The sequence below is a fragment of the Dermacentor silvarum genome, chromosome 9 (genome assembly GCF_013339745.2).
Source record: "Dermacentor silvarum isolate Dsil-2018 chromosome 9, BIME_Dsil_1.4, whole genome shotgun sequence".
Lineage (NCBI taxonomy): Eukaryota > Metazoa > Arthropoda > Arachnida > Ixodida > Ixodidae > Dermacentor > Dermacentor silvarum.
Genome location: NC_051162.1, coordinates 49,371,122 through 49,392,844, shown reverse-complemented (window position 1 = coordinate 49,392,844; position 21,723 = coordinate 49,371,122). Strand labels below are relative to the sequence as shown.

Here is a 21,723-nt window from a genome sequence, read left to right as displayed (position 1 = left end):
GTGACCTGTTTTTCGTTTATGGACAACGTGCGTACATTTGGGGTTCAAAAATAATTTTATTGCAGTGGGATTGGTATACGTGGCCGTTTTATCCTATTCGCGTCGTTGTTTGGTTCTGTTCAAAGCGATGACCCTAGCAGGTTGGCTAGTTCTTGTGCGGATAATGTGTTTGGAGGAAAATACGTTTAAAATGCATTTGGCAGCATTTAAGTTGATTCGCGTACATATTGTTTTGCTGGGTGGCCCTGCTCTGCTGCACTCTCGTGAGGTTGTCCCTTCCTACCCACAATGCCGTCGTATGTACCGGATCCACCGTAGACCATTTATTGTTTTTCCTTCTGTAAAGCGTGCATCACCATGTGGCTCCTGATGGTGAGGAGAAGCTTTCACACTGTTAACTTGCTTTTTATCCTGTAAAGCGTGCACCGCCACGGGCATTATCTTAGTGAGGAGAAGCCACCACACTTATTTGTAGTTTGCTTTACTCGTAGTTAGCTCCATTTGAAGATGGCTGTACCTGTAGTTGAAGCTATCTGTAGTTTGCTCTATCCCAATTTGTGCCAAACTAAATATCTAAATGTAACCTGTTGGCTGTTTTTACCATACGTATTAATGAGAAAGTATCCGCTGGCGCTTTTTTGTAAAAGCGTCCTGTTGCACTCCTTTTCCTCCTCTCTTGCATTTCACTGCTCGCGGTTTTTCGCCGGCACATACTAGTATCAGCCACCCCGTAGTCATTCATTTGAGTTTTGAGCCACTCGTGTGCTCGTGTAACCAGTTTCTAGTGTCAGCCTTTATATTCCGCTGAGTGTAATTGTTTCGCGTAAGGCTTGTGCCGTACGATTGTTCACAAAATGCATGTATGTTCAGCGTATGTGTGAGAATATTTAGTATAATTGACGTAGCTGATTTGGAGAGTTTAACAAATGCATAAGCTGCGTCAAAAGACATCTCACGGTCACGTGGACGTACCTCGGGAATTTCGGCTCCTTCATTCAAGATGTTGACGAAAGAAGATAGAATGCTCGGATGGAAGAGTGCTTCCGGACGCTTTAGGTCGCCAGCAACGTGATGCATCATCGTGAAAACGCAGTCGTTTACGAGAACACTGAAAAGAAGAAAAATGAGTTACAGCATGACGTATTGTTTTAGCTTTGGTATGCTTTAGCTATTCTTCCTAGAATTCTAAATTTTGCATGGACATATTATGTATCAAAGAATTTGAATGCGCGTGCTATTATACAGAAAGCGCCCGAGCAAATTATTTCAAGTGAGCCGTGATTTACCTGTTTTTCCGGTAATCTTTCAAGACCACACCATATCTTTCCATCACCTCGACTGTTGCAAACCTGGGAGAGAGAAAGAAGCAGCAGTTCGTTGGCAACCTTTGAAAGACTTTAGCACATACTTAGAGCAAACAAGTTTCAGATGTGTGCATGGACGCTGCCGTTAAACATAGAGCTAGGAAAGTTGGTTGTAAAAATGAACTGCTGAGAGCGATTTTACTTGACGAACCTCCCCCTGGTATCTTGGTATGCATGTAAATGACATACAGGCGTCTCTTAGCCCTCTCCCTGTTCAAATAATCAAAATGTATGAAAATGATGCCAAGTCAAACGTGTTTAGGTCTTGTTGATCTAAGCTATTTTAAAATCATTTTGGGGGATCTGGTAACTCGAAAGAGCGCTAAGGACTGTACGAAAGAGAAGAAAAAAAATCTGTGAGTGGTGCTCACTTGCAAGTCAAAATATGCCACATTAGACATTATACCCATAAGAAAAATGAACACGTTCGCATCCGCGAAATCTTACATAAACTGGGCTGAAGAACTGACATAGCAATATATTATCATGAATGTAGGGTTGAATATCAGCAAGTGAAGTCATATATACAAATGCGTGTGCACATCCAACGAAACGACTATTGATATACTGCGCATTCAACAATGTGTCCAATAGTGGAAACCACTTCTAACGGAGAGGGCAGGCGGGTCCGCGCATGCCACGTACCGCTGGCAGCTCCGCATATACCGAATGGAGGGCAGGATGATCAAGAATGAAATCAAATTAATATTTAATTTCCCTATTGAAGAGTACAGACATAAAGGTGTGGAAAAAAAAGAAAAATAGTCCGGCAGAACTCATCTCACGATGAATGTCGACGATAAAGCAATCATCATTAAAAAAATTAAAAACACACGGTATTGCCACCGAATAAACACTAAGTGGCAGTCTCGCTGCCAACCACAATGCCAGATGATATCACGTCACAATATATCTTGTAATCATTGCACCCCAGTTGAAACTTCGTAGTATCCCTATAGTATCTTGGCTGAAACTTCGTTGCAATGACTCTCCATCAAGCGGCCGCGCTCGAAACTGAGGTATTCGTTGCAGATGGGGCACTATCGCTTTACGCATGCGACAGCTTCGCGTACGCTTGAATCAAACATACTGCCGACTGCGGTACATCTTGCGTCGTTGGCATGTGTACCGCGTGTGTGAGCTTCGCTAGACTCCAGACCTAGTTCTATTCACCGTTCTGCACCAGTGTCCACATGAAGTCATCCTCAGCCATGACTTCCTCAGTACCCATTCTGCCCCCATGGACTGCTTTTCTGGCCTTCTACAGTTAGAACGCCCTTCTGTGCCCGATCTCACCACCGAGTCACCACCGCGCTTATGTATCGCCGAATTTGTTCGCCTTCGACCAACTACCGCGACGTATGTCACAATGACCTCAGATCCACCGGTTTGTGCGGGCGACTGCGTGATCTCTCCTTCGCTAGACACTCTTTTAACGAGGCGTGTAGCCCTCCCTCACTCCGTTGTGACTTTCTGCGAGCCGGGCATGTATCTCCATTCTGAACTTAGGACGCACACCTCAGTTGCTTCCTGAATGTATCATGCTGGGCACTATATCACCTTTAGAGGCACACGCCTCTCTGGTCCATATTATCGATGCTCCGCAGTGTGCTGGAAGCCATGACACCAGCGCTTCATTTGACGCCCATTTTGACGGCCATTTTGACGCAATGATTGTTCCAGACCTTTCCGCTGCTCAGTATGACGACCTTCGTCGCTTGCTAGCCGCTTACAGCGACGTTTTCGATTTTGCTTCGCCTCATCTCAGCCAGACAAATGTTGTTACTCTTCACATTGACACAGGGAATGCCAGTCCCATTCACAGGCGTCCTTACAGAGTGTCTGCGACTGAACGCCGCGTAATCCAAATGAAAGTCGAGAAAATGCTCGCTAAAGACATCATCAAACCATGTACGAGTCCTTGGGCGTCCCCTGTGGTACTTGTGAGAAAAAAAATAAGACAACATGTGGCCGTTGTGCGTTGACTATCGGCATCTAAAGAAGATTACTAAGAATGACGTGTACCCTTGGCCTCGAATTGATGACGCCCCCAATTCTCTGCATGGCGCACAGTAATTTTCTTTTATAGACCTTCGGTCCGGCTATTGGCAAATCGCCGTTGACGAAAAAGACAGGAAAAAGATCATCTTTATAAGACCCGATGGGCTCTACCAGTTCAAAGTTATGCCATTTGGCTTGTGCAATGCCCCTGCAATATTCGAATAGATGATTTACTCCCTTCTTAATGGTTTCAAGTGGCCTACTTGCCAGTGGTGTCTGAATGACGTCATCATTTTCACGCCTGCGTTCTCCAGTCATTTACATGGACTCTCGGCTATTCTGCGGATCCTTAGCAATGCAGGTCTTCAACTTAACTCTGCCAAATGCCGCTTCGGCCGCAGAGAGAACACTGTACTTGGCCATCTCGTCGATGCTAGAGGTATACGGCCTGACCCTGCCAAAGTTAGCGCTGTTACCAACTTTCCAATACTCGTTCTACTCAGGACGTCCATTCCTCTTTTGGTCTTTGTTCGTATTTCTTGGCGGGTTGTGAAATATTTTACAGAAATAGCACGGCCCCTAACCTGCCTTCTTAAGAAAGACTTGACTTTTTACTGGGGTTCAGATCAAGCGTCCGCTTTTTCACAGCTGATTGCAATACTGACATCACCACCAGTGTTGGCTGACTTCGACGAATCTGCCGCCACGGGAATCCGTACCGACGCCAGTGGCCACGGAATCGGCGCAGTTCTAGCCCAACGACAGCATGGTGAGGACTGCGTTATTGCTTATGCCAGCCGCCTTCTTTCCTCCGCTGAACGAAACTATTCGATCACACACACAGAGAAAGAGAGAGAGTCTCGCTCCTGTTCGGGCCATCGCCACATTTCGCCCTTACCTCTACGATCGACTGTTGACCATCATTACTGACCACCATGCTCTCTTTTGGCTGTCTTACCTTAAAGACCCCACTGGTCGCCTTGGTCGTCGGGCACTGCGACTTCAAGAATACTCATATGCCTTCGTTTACAAGTCTGGCGGCTTGCGCCAGAATGCGGACTTCCTCTCCAGATATCCCGTATATCTACTGGACAGTGGCCTGAGCAACTTTAGCCCTTGTGCTTTTTCAACTCTTCAACATCGCTGCAGAACAACGTCTTGACGCGCCTCTACGCAAGATCATCGAAAATTTGAACTCTCATGCTACCGACCTATCCCTCCACCTTTTTGTGCTCCGAAATGACACGTTATATCGTTGCAGTTTTCTCCCAGACGGTCCTGACCTATTGCTTGTCATCCCGGCTCACCTCCGTTTCACTGCTCTGGCCCAGCTTCACGACACACCAACGGCGGGACATGTCGGCGGGTCCCGCACATATGACCGCGCACGCCGCCGTTTCTATTGGCCTGGGATGCGTTGTTACGTGTCCTCGTGCGACCTTTGTCAGCGCCGTAAAAAGTAGACACTGCCACCTGCAGGCCATCTTCAGCCTCTGGTTATTCCGTACGAGCCATTGCACCTAGTCGGCTTTGATTTACTTGGTCAGTTTCCCCTATCCGACTCCAGAAACGAGTGGGTCGCAGTTGCCACAGATTGTGCGACGCGGTTTGCAATTACGCATGCATTTCCTACTGGCTGTGCCACCGACGTTGCAGACTTCTTGCTGCATAGCGTCATACTCATGCACGGGGCTCCTCGACATCTGCTAATTGACCGGGGCAGACATTTCCTGTCGAGTGTGATCGATGAAATTCTAGAATCCTGCGCGACGCAACATAATTTGACCACGGCCTACCACCCACAGGCGAATGGCTTGGCAGAATGCTCGAACTGAACACTTACTGACATGTTGGCCATGTATGTGTCTGACGACCACCAGGATCGGGACGCTGCATTGCCCTTTGTGACATTCGCGTACAACACATCCAGGCATGAGACAGCTGGTTATTCGCCTTTTTTTCTCTTATACAGTCGCACCCCTACATTACCCATGGACGTCCTGCAGTGCCTTCTTCTGGGTGTCCACCCACTGAATATGCCCGTGCCGACCATGCACGCAAGTTTCTCGCACTCGATTTTCTGTGTCCCAAATTCACCAGCAGTCTCGCTACAACAGCCACCACAGGACCACCCACTTTGTCCCTGGATCCCTCGTCCTCCTGTGGTCACCAGCATGACGTGTCAGACTATCCGAAAAACTGCTCTTTCAGTACACCGGCCCATATCGTGTGTGCTGCCATGTGACTGACGTCACTAAAGAAATCGCCCCATGATGTCTTCGCCATCATCTGCTCATCCCCTCACGGACATTGCACATGTCCGTGTTATTAACGGGTGCCCCGGACACCCTTTAATGCCTTCTGTGCTAGTTTTTTCATGTAGTCTTTGTTCACTTGCACCGAGTTGGTGCTTTCGCCGCCGGAGGGCATTGTTATGAGCCAGTTGTCGAGCTGATATAGAAGATGCTAGAGTGGACGAGAGGTGGATGAAGGGAGGTCTGTCGTCCACCATATTTCTTGCTGCTGCCCCACTTTTAGGTTTTTTGTACATAATGTAAATAAACCCCATTTTCTGTAGATCTCCCCGTAACAATATATTAGAGGCTACACACCCCTTGTGTCACCTTGGCACATTCATTCTGGGGGATTGATATTTAGATATTTAGAAATGATATTTATTCGCGACGTTTGGTTGAAAGCCTTTTTCGAAATGTTAGCCAATGGCATTCTCTTCGCGGAGTCGAGAAACAAGAAGAAAAAAAAAAAAAACTACAAGAAAAATGAAACTCTGATAATGCGCACATGCTATGAGAACGAATCGGAGAACAGGATTCGCGATTTGTCGATAAATTAAAGAAGCGAATATTTTTAGTTCAGGCTCTTCACGTTAGATCACAACACAAGTGGGCTCGGCGCATAACCTGCTGGAATATTACAAATTGTTTGGACGTTAGTTGCTGCACTGCCATTGGAGTTTAGAGAATTGACTCTATGCTTTGTGCACAAGATTTAATTTTCATTAGCGTAAAAAAAGACATGTAAGGTGCATAATACGTCTTTTATTGAAGTAGCGCATTGCAACTACGGTGCAAACCTTTCGATATAATTGTTACATCTGAAGTATATTACTTAATGAAAAAAGAACACCGCATATCTACGGGGTGAATGATGATGAGTGGGCGAAGCTCCGGAGGGAATCATCGGTAAACCGTGAATCTTCCGTGTAATTCGCCCAGTCTCGCCGCACTAAATCGAATGATTGACTTCCACCAATGACACGCGCCATATGTGACGTCATTCTTATTTTATAACAGCGCCCTTCATTATAATTGCACCATCTCCCGCTTAAGGGGACGCTAGCACAAACGCGTTAGAAACGTGCAGTACTCTTTAGTAAGGGGGAGAGGCCACAGCGTCTTACGCAGCCGTTTACACATGCCGGAACGTGCACCGCGTTTGCCGACGCCATCACACGACTGCTGAGAGAGTATAACCCCCGTATTCATAAACGCTCCTCGACCTGCTCCCTCAAGGGCTGCAGAAGATAGCGCCAACCTTTCCCTTTCCCTCAAGAACCACTTATCATCATCATCATCCTCGACTTAAACTTGACTTGCCACCGCCTTCAACGCCTTTCGAACGCGCTGCCCAAGGCGGTGGCAAGTCAAGTTCAAGTCGAGGAGTGTTTATGAATACGGGGGTAAGACGGAGAGGCCACAGCGTCTTACACCAGCTTCTTACACGGTCCGTAACGCGCTAGCACAAACGCGTTAGAAACGCGCAGTCTTTCGTTAATGATGGGTATTTATTGTCATCGCGGTGCGTGTGTCCATGTGCGCTTCGTGGCGTAGTGGTTAGCGCCGCGCGTTCGGAAGCGAGGGGTCCCTGGTTAGATTCCGCGCTACGGACACAACTTTCGGAATTTTTGTAGCGTTAGCTACACTGGCCTAGCCAAGCCCGTTTCACGCGGCACTTCAAGAGCCGTGCTGCGCATGCGCAAGGATCAGTGATGTCACACGGCTTGCGCACCGGAGCCATCGGAGCCGGCACCTCTCGCGCACTCCGCCGCCGCCGCGGGCGACTCACCGCCGCCGGTCGGCACATTCCAGAGGAGTGACGTCGTAGCCGTGGTAGACGCACTGGCGCCGGCGCGCGCTCGCTGTGCAGTCGCCGTCTGACACTGCGCTGGAGCCGCTGCGCTTCTGACTGGCGTTTGCCAGTGTGGTATAGCCACGGAGAAGGAGAGCGCAAATGCTGCTCAACAGCGCAGAAGAACGGAGAAGCTTGACTCATAAGAATAATCTTATCTTAAGAATAATCTTAAGAATAAGCTAAGAATAATCAGCTGAACCTTTGCTAACGCTACGTGTATCCTGGCATAGCCGAGCTAAGCCACTGCAACTTTTTTTTCTCATAAAAGTAGACGTGGCTACCTACTACGACGACTACTACTACTACTAAAGAGGAGGGACAGACCCACACCCTAAGGAGCTTCGCCCCTAAAAAAAACTGTAACAAGTGCCAGCACCAATGTATGAATAAAACGAGGAGTGGGGGCACTTGAAATACATCGTGTAATATAGCTCCGCGGTTTGATGAAGCTGTAGAAGATATTAAAAATTGATCTGAATTGTTTTGAAAAGCTCTCCAACAACGCCGTGTGTGTTTCCAGTGCATGGGTCTACTTTTGCAATAGAAAACCTTGCCATTTTTAGTTCTGAGAGTGAATCTACCTTTCGTCCTTCATTTAGCGCTTTTTCGTAATAAACGGATTCTGCCAACTACCTTGAGATGTCACGATGCTTACAGAGTATCTGTTTCTCTGTTTCAGTTTGTGACTATGTAACGCGGAAAAGCAACGTGTTGTCCAATGCATTGGGGGGCCACATGTTAAGCTGCCTGGTACGTTCTAGTTACGTGCTTGAGTCCGATAACAATGTGAAGCATTCTTGTCGAGTGTAGCGCGGTTTTTCCTGCCATCTGTCTGACCGTTTTCGCGAAGCAGCTAGAGATACCAAACGCCTACATAGTCCTCGAAATGCCGGTGAAACAGCGTACAATCACTTATCGCTTGGCGCATCCGCTCTCGGCTTCTGTCTGACCGTTCTCGCGATGCACCTAGAGTTATCAAAGGCCTAGATAGGAGCTCGAAGTGCCGGTGAAATAGTGTGCAATCACTTGACACTTGACACATCTGCTTTCGGCTTCCCGCAAAAGCGCGACGGGATTCTTCCACAAGTGCGAATTGTTGACGTTGACGTCAGCCTAGCCCAGTGACAATTGACGCTTATACCCAAGGGGTGTGTATGTGAGGTCATAACTCTCTATAAGAGAGAGGCTCGCTGCTTCCCGCTTCAGTGCGCCCTGGGAACAGTGTAGAGTCTTCACGTCGCTCTACAGGACGGTTTTCTTGAAAAATGCTCGTCCCAAGAAGATTCTCGCTCCTGTGTCAAACTCTTATTCATGAGACTTGAAATGAGAATAAATGAAAGGGAGGGGGGAAGCCTGTGCCTACTTAATAGCAATAACGGGCGCAAGCCAATCGAAAATAAATAAATAGCGGTTGCCAAGTTGATACATTTCAATTTTTAGGAGTTGCTTTAGACTGTCACTTGCATTGGAGGAAACAAATTAACGTTGTCTGTAGGAAACTTGCTTTCAGCTGTTACACCCTGGCCCGGGACCGGCAATATTTTCCTCGTGCTTTGCTTCGTCGCATACATTTTTCTTTATGTCATACCCCCTGGGTTTTGTTGTGAAATATTGGGCCTAACATGCAAAACTTACTTAATACATATACCGCAGTTGCAAAAGCGCGCCCTAAGAATAATATAATTTTTCTCTGTTCATCACCTTAGCAGCATACTGTTTAGTGACCTTCATATCCTTTTTGTTACGGCGTCAAGAAATTATAAGATCGCTTGTTTAGTTCACAAGATACTCAACACCGACTTCCCCTCACCGAATACAATATCTAACGTCTCACGTGCAAACACCAGGCAAGCAACGAACTTGAACTTAAACATTCCTTATTGCAGCAATGTCTACGGTGAACGATTAATAGGCGCTATAACTCGGAACACTGTGCTTGTGGAAATAAAAGTAACGAGAAACTTTGCGCTTGCGTGCAAATGCTTCTTATTGTCGAGTCAAACGTGATAACTCTTCCTTAGCAAATTAATACTTGCTCATGCAAACAATGTTATTACTCGTCGAGCAAATATATGTACGTGGTTGACCAGGTACTAGCTACATAGGCTTTTGGTCCAACTATTTTTGTACGCATTCTTTGAATTGTTTAAGTAAAGCTAATTATTAATTGGTTGATTGATACCCAAAGCGTAGATTTAGTGTATAAAGGCCATTTAGAAAAATAAAATGCGGGGACGGCAACGCTTGGCATCCTAAGGTTTCGGTCAGCCGAGTTCTAGGAACGTAAGCCTAGGTGTGCCGAGGCCACTCGTCGTCGTTATGTGGCTCAGACGCCTGAGGCCTGCACTGCCGTAATACAACGAGAACGGATTGCCGAACGTGAGCGCTACAAATCAGTGAAACCAGTGAACTAGTGGACATTGAATAATTTAATGTCAACGTACTGTGCGTACATATGTACCATAATGTAACCTAATGCACATAATAATCTCAAGCACTTCATTGTAGTAAGACATTCCATCTTCAACAACTGTGTAGTTGCATCTGCGCGTACCACCAGTTAGCACACACGTTACAACTTAGCTTGCCGCTCCGGAAAATTAACACGACTCGTGAGAACCCTTCTTCAAACCAAACAACAATCATTCGCGTCACGTCGCGCTCAACTGCGGTTGTGGCTGCCGGAAATTTTTATCTTCTAATCTCTAACTTTTCCTTGAGTCCATTTCGTTCTCGCCTTGCTCCTGCATGCATTTCTTTCGCAATAAATATTGTGTGTTGTCTCGTCCGACGGGCCAGTATATCGTTCCTTTGTTTCCAAAGCAACACACTGCTACGATCTTTACTCAAGCGCTGAGATGATCTTTTTTTGGCTTTAGTATAATCTGCCGGAAGGAGAAGCCAACGAAAATGATACATACTGCGACAGATGTCCGAGGATGTCGATGTCCAGGCCGCCCTCTGTCTTTTGGGCATACTCCAGAATTAGTAGCAACAGATGGTTGGTGATGATTAGGTCCACAAGTATCTGGCTCGGCATGGCGTTCCACTTGCGGATCAGCAGTAGCGGGATATTGCGAAGGTCTTCCAGACGAGCCAGAGACACTGTGGGCAAGGGCACTCGTATTACAGGGAGATCGAATTCAAATAATATGACAATCAGTTCTGCGGAATTTCGCAGGGTGGAGAAAAGTTTATAAAAAGGAAAACTGTCATCCACCCGAATGTAGCACGAACCTACAAAGGAAACCCTTAGGGATTTATCAGAAAGAAAGAGTCGTAGTTGAAAAAATATTTGTTCTGGTCCGGGATCGAGGACGATCTCGGACCAGGACGATCCCGGACCAGACGATACGGGACCAGGACGATGTCGGGCCAGGATGATTCCAGATCAGGATGATTTCAGACCCGGATGATTCCAGACCAGGACGATTCCAGATCAGGACGATCCCGGACCAGGACGATTCCGGACCAGGACCAATTTTTCCTCAGCTGCGAAGCTTTTTTTCTGAGAAACCGGCATGGGTTTCCTTTGTAGCTTCGTGCTACATTCGGGTATGTTTCCTTTCATCGAATTCAATTAGGCAAGCTAGAATGACAGGTGATTGTACGAGTGCATGCGAGTGTTCGTGCGCGGGAATGATTAGCATTTGCAGGTGATATGACATTGCTTCACCCATATTTGTGTGGTACAACGCTCGACAATAATTCTAGTATATCTAGTAGCGCGGTAATATTATAGCAATCGCAATGGCTAGAAAAGCAAGCGGAGCGCCGCGGGAGTGGCTCGGGTATGAAAAAAAATAACTCATATCTACGGCCGCTATCGTCGAGGTTGCCACTGTGAGCGCCGGTTTGCTTACCGCAGAGCCGACGCATGTCGTCGCCGACGCCCTTGCAGCGGCTGTTGTACGTTCCGATGGCGGCGATGAACTCGCGGAAAGCGCGAACCACAAGGTGGTACCTGGAAAGGAACATGATTGTTGTCACGGCGGCGCTGAGAGCTAGCAGGAGTTTGCAATATATATATAATACCCTTCGGACCCATACGACACAATCTGAAACCACGGAATTCCGATAAAAATGCAATTTTGCCGTTCTTGTTTTTTGTCTGTCTAGCGGTGCTGCGAAATAGCAGGAGGGCAGCTGATCGGAGTTCTCCGCCAAAGAGACCAGACCAAAAGACTAAGGTGCGGACTTCGCAAAAGAGCAGTTTATACAGAGAGTACGTACAAATAAGGATGAGTGAGTAGGCTTGGGCCGACTCATTAACAATTGGCAACTGATAAGACCCGTATCACTTCAACATCATCATCTTTGCTTGACTTAGTTCTTATAAGTAGTACATTAGAAGGATCTTCAGTGTCCATCGAGAAGGGCATTTCAGATCACAAAGCGCTTATTCTAACCTGTCCCATTTCAACCACGCGAAAATACAAAAAACCACAACCAACTTACTTTAAGGATTATACACGCGCAAATGATCCTGCTGTACTAGGTTTCCTAGAATGCCAGTTTCATACATTCAGTGAACTAACAAATGTACAAGAACTCTGGACGCGTTTTAGAAATATTGTTAAGTATTGCGAAGAAACCTTCATTCTAAATAAAAAGAAACGCACTAACCGAGAATACCCGTGGATAACACGTGAAATAATCCAACTAAAAATAAAAATAAAACGACGGCGGAAAAAGGGAAGCAAGTGCACGTTAGATGATCTTATCGGTACATTAAAACAAAAAATATCGGAAGCAAAAGCTCGTTTCTTTGACACTACGTTACCTTCGTTTATGGCGCATGACCCTCACAAATTCTGGCGGTATTTGTCAGATGAACAAGAAAAAATAACGCAAATCAAAATTTCGAATCATGTTATTCAGGATTCTGAACGCATTGCTAATGAGATGAACAGTTTCTTTCAGTCAGTTTTTTCAAAACATGCTACTAATGCATTTTTAACACCTTACGATGTCAAAATACCAATGGAAGAATTAACTGTAAGTGAAGAGGGCATACTTTCTCTATTGCATAAGCTTGATCTTAAAAAATCTACCGGCCCCGATCAGATTTCTAACTCATTCTTAAGTCGATACGCAAACTGGACATCAAAGTATCTATTTAAAATATTCACTCTTTCTCTTCAAACATCAGTGTTACCAGACGATTGGCGCACGGCTGTAATCATTCCAATACATAAACCGGGCTCGAAATTAGATTTAAATAACTACTGCCCAGTGTCATTAACAAGCTCATGCTGCAAAATAATGGAACACGTAATATTTAAGGCCATAATAACTCACCTAGAAACAAACGAACTTTTGTATAAACAACAGCACGGTTTCAGATCAAGATTGTCAACGATAACCCAACTAGCTGAGTTAACTCACGACGTAGCTAACGTACTTAATAATGATGGCCAATTAGATGCAATTTTTTTAGACTTTTCTAAAGCATTCGACGTAGTTCCGCACTAGGATTTACTCACAAAATTATCGGCTTTTGGTATTAGTAATAAAATAATATCCTGGATCAACAGTTTTCTAACCAATCGTAAACAGAGCGTTGCAATCGATAATCATCTTTCACAACCACTCGATGTCTACTCCGGAGTACCTCAGGGATCGGTTCTGGCACCACTCTTGTTCTTGATGTATAATAATGACATCCAGTTTGCCATTAAAAACTCAATTCAGATGCGCCTGTTTGCTGACGACTGTGTCCTGTACACAGTCGTACACAACTCAGACGACCAGATAGAACTTCACAATTCACTGCAAACAATTAACTCTTGGTGTAACACATGGGGCATGAAATTGAACACATCAAAAACACATTCCATTTCTTTCACAAATAAGAAACTTCCGCTTAACTTTACATATTCGATCGGAAGCTCAATAATCAACAAAAGCGACCAGGTAAAATATCTAGGTATTAAACTCACGCCTAACCTTAACTGGGAGCCCCACATATCGACCATCTGTCAAAAAGCCGAAGGCAAACTATTCTTTTTGAAAAGAAAACTGCGCGCAGCACCACCCCACCTCAAACTAAATGCGTACAAAACACTATTAAGGCCATGCCTAGAATACGCTGATTTAATCTGGAGCCCTCATCAAAAACGCCTTATAAATAAAATAGAACGCATACAAAAATTAGCAGTTAGGTTTGTATATTCGGATTACAAAAGGCAGTCTAGTATCTCAGGTCTGATCGCAAGGGCAAACCTAAAATTGCTCTCGCAGAGAAGAGCAATTTCACGACTAAAATTCATCTATGAATTATACCATGGTCATTTCCAGATAACACGTTCTCATTACCTGCAAGATCCTCCAAAACGCTCAACCAGACTAAATCATTCTAAAACAATCTATTCTGCCCCAAGTCGTGTTAATGTTCACAAGCACTTCCTTTTTCCATCCGCCATTTCCCAGTGGAACAAGTTAACTAACGATATTGTGTGTTGCAGTAACATCGACTCTTTTATTAACCGCATTCAGTGTATTGACTTCTCACCATGATTTTTTTTTCATTACATTTCTGTATGACTTCTGTATGACATTCTCTGTATCGACTTTTCCCCACGATGTTTTAATCATTACATTTCTGTACCACTCCTGCACGGGCCGTGAAGGGCCTGCAGTATATTCAAATAAAATTGGCCTGCACGGGCCGTGAAGGGCCTGCAGTATATTCAAATAAAATTGGCCTGCACGGCTTTAAGTACTGCTGGATGTCACTGACTCGCCGATCCATGCTTGGATGTAAGAAAATCAAGGGGGATAATGGCTTGAGACAGGTGTCGGAAATCATTAGTGGTTGTTGACGTGGACTCATTTGCAACAGATGAAATCTAAACTGTTGCAATGAGACTGCATGTAGCACATTCAGTACAGCATTTAATTCACGCATTGTTGCAAATGAATTGCCAGCGACGTAAGTCAGTATATCTACTTGCGTTAGCCATGAAATACTGCTTACCGGTTAGCTCATGTAGTATTATGAGTAGCAAAGAGCCCTCAGACAGCCTGGTAACTTGCTTGACATATCCGCGCACAACAAACAGAGAAGACATTCGCCATGTCAACTATCGAAGAAGAACAGTCTAGTTTGCCAACGATCCGAGAGCCCGTACCTTCAACGTGAAGACAATGTACCATATATGTTAAAATAGTCCATATTATATAGAAATAAGGTGCACTCGGCGGCAACGACCGGTCGATATAAACAGTCCATAGGAATCAGGCGCCGAATTCACGAAGCTTTTTATTGGCAAAACCTTTTTCAGTAGCGGGGCGTTTTTGCTAATAACATTTTCGCTGTCATAACTGGCGGGCGCCCGTTCTTACGAACCGCTGTAGCGAGTGGACTACTTTGTGAATACATGCCCAGACACACGCGGCACCATTAGAAAACGGCGAACATGCATTCCTTGTCAAGGAGCACGAAATCAATCAAGAAGGCTGCGAGAAAAAAATATGCTGATCCAATGCACACCTTGGTATGTATGTGAAGAGAAACTTTCGTAAAAAGGTTAATGAAGTGCTATAAATTCGCCAATCTCATTGCTGCGTCTTTGGCGTAAAGCAAACTGGCGCGCGCGCACGTGTTCTCTCACGCCCGTGCTGCACAATGTTAACAAACGCGGCGGTCATTTCAAAGAACATGTTGGTATTGGAACGATCGAAGTATACGTGCGATTGTACACGTGCGATCGAAGTATACGTGCGATTAGAGAATGAAGCTGTTGTGTTGATGCATAGATGTTGAATCCCACCATCGGGTACAGAAATATTGTAGTTTTTTAGAACTATTCGGCAACGCAGCAGCAGCACTCAGCAGCCACGGTCAGAAATTTCCGGGAGAGGGGTCGCAAAAAAACAACAAAAAAAAAACAACGAGGAACTTTGCTTTAAAAATTAAATTCTGAGGTTTTACGCGCCAAAACCACTATCTGATTATGAGACATGACGTAGTGGCTGACTCCGGATTAATTTTGACCACCTGTTCTTTTTTTAGCGTGGAATAGAAGTACACGAGCGTTTTTGTACCTCGCCTCGACAGAAGTTTGGCCGCCGCGGCCGGAATCTAACCCACGACCCCAGCAGCGCAGCGTCATAGCCACTAAGCTACCGCGGCTGCTATACGGCTGCAAAATAGTCGAGTGCGCGCGATATTTGCGAGCCACATTCGTACCTCTTTTTGAGCAGCTTGGATCCTTCGGCCGACTGGTGCTGCGACATGTCCAGCTCTTGGCAGACGGCGATGGCCTCGAAGACGAGCAGACCGACCACCTCGATCGAAAGCACAGGCCGCACGTGGTGCAGGGACAGGCCCAATGCGGTGGCCAGTCCCGTGAAGTAGCCCACCACCCACAGAAAGTGGCAGCGGTCGATCAAGCTCGAGCCCTGCTGGTGGTTCACCCTCTGCGGAAACCAATCGAAATGCACGTCGCGTGCTCGAAAACGCTGCAAGTGCAGTGCGCAGGCTTACGCTCAACGTTCAGGTCGTTCATTTCAAGTCTGTGAAGATTGGAAGATTTGTACCGGGCCGGTACTGAAGAAAGGTCGGCTGGAAGGTCAGATAATGCTTTGATAACGTTCCTTAGAGAGATAAAGAGAGACAGAGAGGTTGATTTATTTTGGAGAAAAGCAGAGAGGTCGGCCTGAAGTAACAGTCCTATAGCCTGCTACTCTGCTCAGAGGGAAAGGGAAAACAGGAAGGTTTGAGGAGGGTTGATGAGGATGGGCAGTATTTACTTCGGAGTGTTTCTAGTGCAGGGGCGTGCATGTTTGTTAGAGAGCTGACGGCATTCTGGTTGTCGCAGTTTATCTCGAAGACGGCGCGAATGATTTCGCTCGCTATAATTTTGGCAAACAAGTTTATATCGGTGACCCGTTTCTGATGAGCCTTTTCCCGCTGTACATGGCATATTCTCGCATATTTTAAGACAGGTTACAAAAGCTTTGCCGCTATTTTATATCTATAATATAAACAGTGAATTTTTTACTCCATAATGTATGTCCCTCACTGCGGCGTTTTAAGTCTACATGCACACACCTTACAGATATCAACAACCTATACAGATATCACCGAATGACTACAGATATTTGCAACGCTCTCTCTCTCGAGACAATCATTGCCGTTATCACCGCTTTTCTACACGCGTTTTCGAAACCAAGACTCGGCTCTTGCAGAGTCGGCAGATGGCTCTTGCAAAGCATGGCGTACGTACATGTCGTTGATAATTGCGGCGCTTGTCACGCTCGCAGTTTCGCATGTTGTTTAACTAAGTATTGTGAGGTATGCATACAAGTGTAGATACTAAAAAAAGTCATTTGATTGTTCTATAGAAAAAAAAAACGTGGTTTAGGAATACACAAAGGAAAGAAAGAAAAGAGTAGTCATTGTTTATGCTCACCATAAGCTCAGCCACCAGGGGTCCATATCCGCTGTGCAGAAAGCTGATTGTGAAGTTCTGAAGCATGTTGCTGTAGAGAAATAAAGTTGTGGAAGAAAGAAAAATGCGCGCGTGCGACTTTGTGAGGGTGAAGAATCAACGAAGGAACTGACGGGCACAGACACGGTGACAAAAGAGACAGAGAGACGAAACACGGGAGCAACGTGACAGCCGTCAAGCGACCCAAAAGGAGACTTGTTTACACAAACGGAAATCCCATTATGCGCACGTGTTATAGAATCATACGCGAAAATGTCAAGCGCAGGTGCTCTGAGGCACAGCCTCGACCCGGTACTGATTGCAGCGTCTTTAACTTCGTGTCTCTCTTGCTGATTATCTTTCTTTTTCCGGAGCTTAGGCGCAGCGTGTTGAATATGTTATACTCGAGGTCTCCGAGGGAAGTAAATTTTGCACGAAGAAGCGTGTCTGCTTCGTGCTTCTTTTTTATCAGAGCTACACGTTTGCATCACTTCTACGTATGAGTGCGACTTAGGTAGTATTAGTTATAACCCTTTTTCGCTTCGTAAAACGAACGTCGCAAGCTAGTATAGCAAACATGTGTATCTTTGGCGCATGGATTTGATTTTTTTTGTTCTCTTTAAATTCCTGTCAGCGTCGTTAGGCACACCGCGCGTATTACAGTACGAAATTATTCATACACTTTGGCTGTTTCGTATTTTTTTAGTGACCGTTTCGCTAATATATTTGCTCTCTAAGCAGACGGGGATGTGTTATAAATGTGATGACCTTCACACGCGCACTCCTACTGATGTGATAAACCGACTAAGGCGTAAGAACTAGGAGAAACTTAAACCATGGACTAGTCTATTTATGTTCCTTCGTCGCAGTAGAGGTCGTCATATAAGGGTGTTTATCTAAGGGAAGCGCTATGCATTGCGCAAGGGCACGATGGACCATGAAGCATATCAAATAAATACCGCACAACGGCGTGCTTATGAGGAACAATATGCCGTAAACCTCAGCGTTACGCTTTTCATACCACGACACGTGAATAGACTGTGTGAAAAGAACACGTGAAGAGAGAGAGTGAAAAGAAGAGGACGGCAAGCTAGGCGCATAATAAGACAAGCGTACGACCACTGTGTTTTACGTAAGCAGCTAATGTCGGTGCTTTCACGGTCACCACGGGCATGTTCTGACGTTCTGCGTATCTTGGGACTATCGTGTAGTTTTCTTTCGGATGCGTGCTATGGAATGTTGGAACGCAGCGCGCTTTCACGCTTCCCGAACTCAGAGCTGGTGTTCTCGCTGTAAGCGCTCTTTCTTCATCTTGCAAAAGTAATAGACGGACGCTGTCACTAACGCATGGTTCGTTCACGAAACACTCAGCTAAGTTCTGTGTTTCAAAAGTAAATCACGAATGATTCTCCTTTTTCAAGAACGGAACGAAGTCATTACGAGTTTTGGAATTATTGCATAATAGTTTATTGCTTTTCTTGGGATTGCTTTTCCATTCTCAGGAAACAAGTTCAATCATGACCATGCTCAGTTATTGTGGATTTCCATTTTCTGCTTGTTTGCTGCCATTTACTTCGGACGAGGAAATGGCGCTCCGGTGTTCGAAATACAATGCTTCTTTTCTGGTAACGTCGACGTCTTATTTTTTTAAATTTACTTTACCGCAAACTTATTATCCAGTGTTCAGTAGGACCTTTCCAAAAGGGAGATATAATAATCAGGTAAAGTTGGCCACGCAGGGGTGCGCTCGTTTTGCGCGTTCATCGTCTATAAATGAGACGAAACGTACGAGTAGCACAATTAAAACCAGTCGACCCAACAAAAGCACAAAGAGAATCATGCATCGCAACGACGGACGACAAAACGGACGAAGGACGTGGATCCACATACAACACACCACCGACACGAGGTGCTCACGAACAACCAAAAAAGACCGCAGACGTGTGGCCAGAATACCCTTCCAGATCGGCACCCTCCTTCTCGCTCGACTGCTAAGTGAGATCTGTGATAGGCTGAAGCAATGTCATCTTTAACCGAAGTCGTTTCCATGAAAATAAGAGAAGGTGTTAGTGTGAAAAAGTTAACTGGACTCTTGCGCTGCGCTATAGGAAACGTGAGAGTCTGAGATTACACTGCTGCAGCAGATCATAACTCTCACTCGGCAGTCTCGGCAAGCGAAGGGGTGACAAGGAGACGGCCCGGTAAGGACGGGTAGTGGCGGCGGGACTTCGAGGAGGAGGAGGAGGGTGTCTCCGTCGCAAACGTGTGGCCATGGTCGAGCGACGCCCCGGGGCGCGTTAACCGACAGAAATTCAGCGACTCTGCGCTCCGTCACTTGCTATTTTCGCTGGGGACCGTACTCTGCGTACAACCTCACGGGCTGCAGTATAACGAGGCAACCGTAACCTGGTCCGTTATGTAGGGAAGTTCTAGGTTGGCTTTCTGCACCCTAACTTTTCTTCCTGATTAACCTTATTTCTCGAAGATATACGTCTTAGGAACCCACAAATGCGCGTTCCGGGTGAAGAGCGTTTCTCTCTCGTGATGCACCAAACACGAAGCATAGTCGATGAACACATCAAGCGAGGTGTTTTTTTCTTCTTTTTTTGCAGGAGACAAAGCTAGGCTGAATAAAGCAGTGCCAATTGGTTCTAGAAGAACAAAGCCCCGATGAAGTACGCAGAAGTCGCCAATGACCAAGCGACATCGCTGGATTTTTGTGTACTAACGCACCCCTGGACTGCCGTGGGAACTGCATGAAACATTGGCAAAGATGCGCGTGCGATAACTGTACAATAACTGGGAGTCGGGGAGTGAAAAGTATGAAAAAAAATTCAAAAGGGAGGTAGGAAGGGAGCCTGAGCGTAGAAAACTAACGAGGGGCCCAGGGTACATAGTTTATTTATGGGGATATAAGGGATGGTAAAAAGAACAAAGTTGAAACGCTTTAGGGATCTGAGAATTTTGTCGCCGAGGCCAAAAAGTATAGGTGCGAGCCGCGCTCGCCAGCGGTCAGCACCCGGCCGGGGCCCAATGGTGGCTATGTGGCCCCCCGCGGATGCAGTTTACCGTCCACGCCCATTGTAATCTTCCGCAACTAGCTTCCACACGAGTCCGGCGCGGCGGTCCAAAGGCACGTCGGTTGTGGGGGTCGTCCTTGATCTGAAAATCTCTTCAATAAAAGAAGAAGAAGACAAAAGTCTGACGAGCGCTACTTTGTGATTGGTCAGCATTGAGTGAGAAACGAAACCTTCAGCTGACGAGTAACAAGGCACAAGTGGCACATTAGAAGGAGAGATTAGGTAATGAGAGAACTGGAAGAAAAATATCTGCATATGCGCAGTGTTACGCTGAATTGTGAATGAAACCAAGCACAGAATGACTGTTGGATCCCAAAAAAAGACAACCGCCAACGATGTTTGTTCATTTTTAGCTAGTTCTAAAAGAAGTATTAGGTGTGCTCGTACTACGAAGTTTACGTACAAAATCTGCGTTCATGCAGTTTACAAAGTGGCGTCAGCAGTACATCACACGAAATCTAAATCGCTTATTTGTACGGCGATCTTCTTGAGAGCCACACTGGCAATTATCTGACCCGAAAGCTATTCAAAATTAAGATTATTTATAAGCGTTAAGTGCGGCGAGATGGGCTCGTTGATTTTGGTGAGCATGTAGGATAACGCTGAAATACTACCTCGTGCATGTCGTGCTGTAAAATAATTATTACGGAGGGTGACTATTTCAGGACCTCAATAAAGTTTACTACCTTCCTACCTACGACTAATGTACGTGGTCGGACCAAGAACACAGACATGGATATGACCTACCTCATGTCTCTGGACGCTTCTTGACTCGGGACGCGTGCATGCGAGTGTAACCTTGCAAGCCTCGCAAAGTGCAGAACAAAAGGTCACTAAGAGAGCAGATTAATCAGTCAACAACTCAGCTTCCGAACGACATTCTCACTCATGTATCACAAACAACATTTTTTTAGAGGACTGATGCTGACGATCTAAACTGTAGTTTTGGGGTTTTTATTAAGTATTGTCATCTTAAACGCGGAGCAGTGTTGCGAAGCGGAAGTTGACATTGCGTTGATTGATGTTCGTCATAAAACGTAGGTGCATATAAGTGAAAGACAAGTTCAAACGGCCTTTGATGGCTGGATTGCATACCTGATATCAGCGTTGGACGGGACGTGTGCTGACGCGTCCAGAAGTACCAGAGTCTTCTTGCGGTCCCACACGGGATGGCGGAGTGCGCAACGGGACTCGAGCGATGCCACAGCGGCCTCTAGGCAAACAGATGACGTGCACTTTCCGCCTTTCAGCTGGTTTTTGCTCTTTCGCGACATGGCAACCAGATTGCGCTGTTTGGAGCGAGCCAGAAGCTCGTCCTCGTACGATGAATCACTGCCAGAGGGACTGTCGGCAGAGTGCATGGCCCTATGCTTGGCCGATGCTTTGTGGTGCGGATCCTTGATGTGCTCCTTCACCTGCGAGAGGGAAGGAAACCCACAATAACTTATCTGTTACAGGTCGTCTCATGAAATTCGATGGTCACCGCATTTTCGCTCCTTGATCGGCGTGTACCTCGGCACTGCTCTTCTTACGTGCTTTTTTAGGTGGCCGTTCTCAAACAACGCGCACATAGGTCTGATAGGGCAGTCTTGCGTGAAAAACAGTAATACAAGCGATCACTTTTTTTAATGTAACGTTTTCAGAAAACTGCTGCTATGATGGTACTACACGATTTTTCATAGCCGATAG

At 45.9% G+C, this 21,723-nt stretch overlaps 1 protein-coding gene across 1 annotated transcript in view; it reads right to left on the bottom strand.

Moving 5' to 3' along the window:
- The window catches only part of LOC119463577 (protein timeless-like), a 43,779-nt gene that overhangs the window by 10,820 nt on the left and 11,236 nt on the right, over window positions 1-21,723 (bottom strand). The window contains 7 exon segments of the mRNA XM_049655277.1: window positions 973-1,108; window positions 1,287-1,349; window positions 10,439-10,622; window positions 11,381-11,481; window positions 15,712-15,941; window positions 16,937-17,006; window positions 21,130-21,449. Coding sequence (XP_049511234.1) covers window positions 973-1,108; window positions 1,287-1,349; window positions 10,439-10,622; window positions 11,381-11,481; window positions 15,712-15,941; window positions 16,937-17,006; window positions 21,130-21,449 — 1,104 coding nt within the window.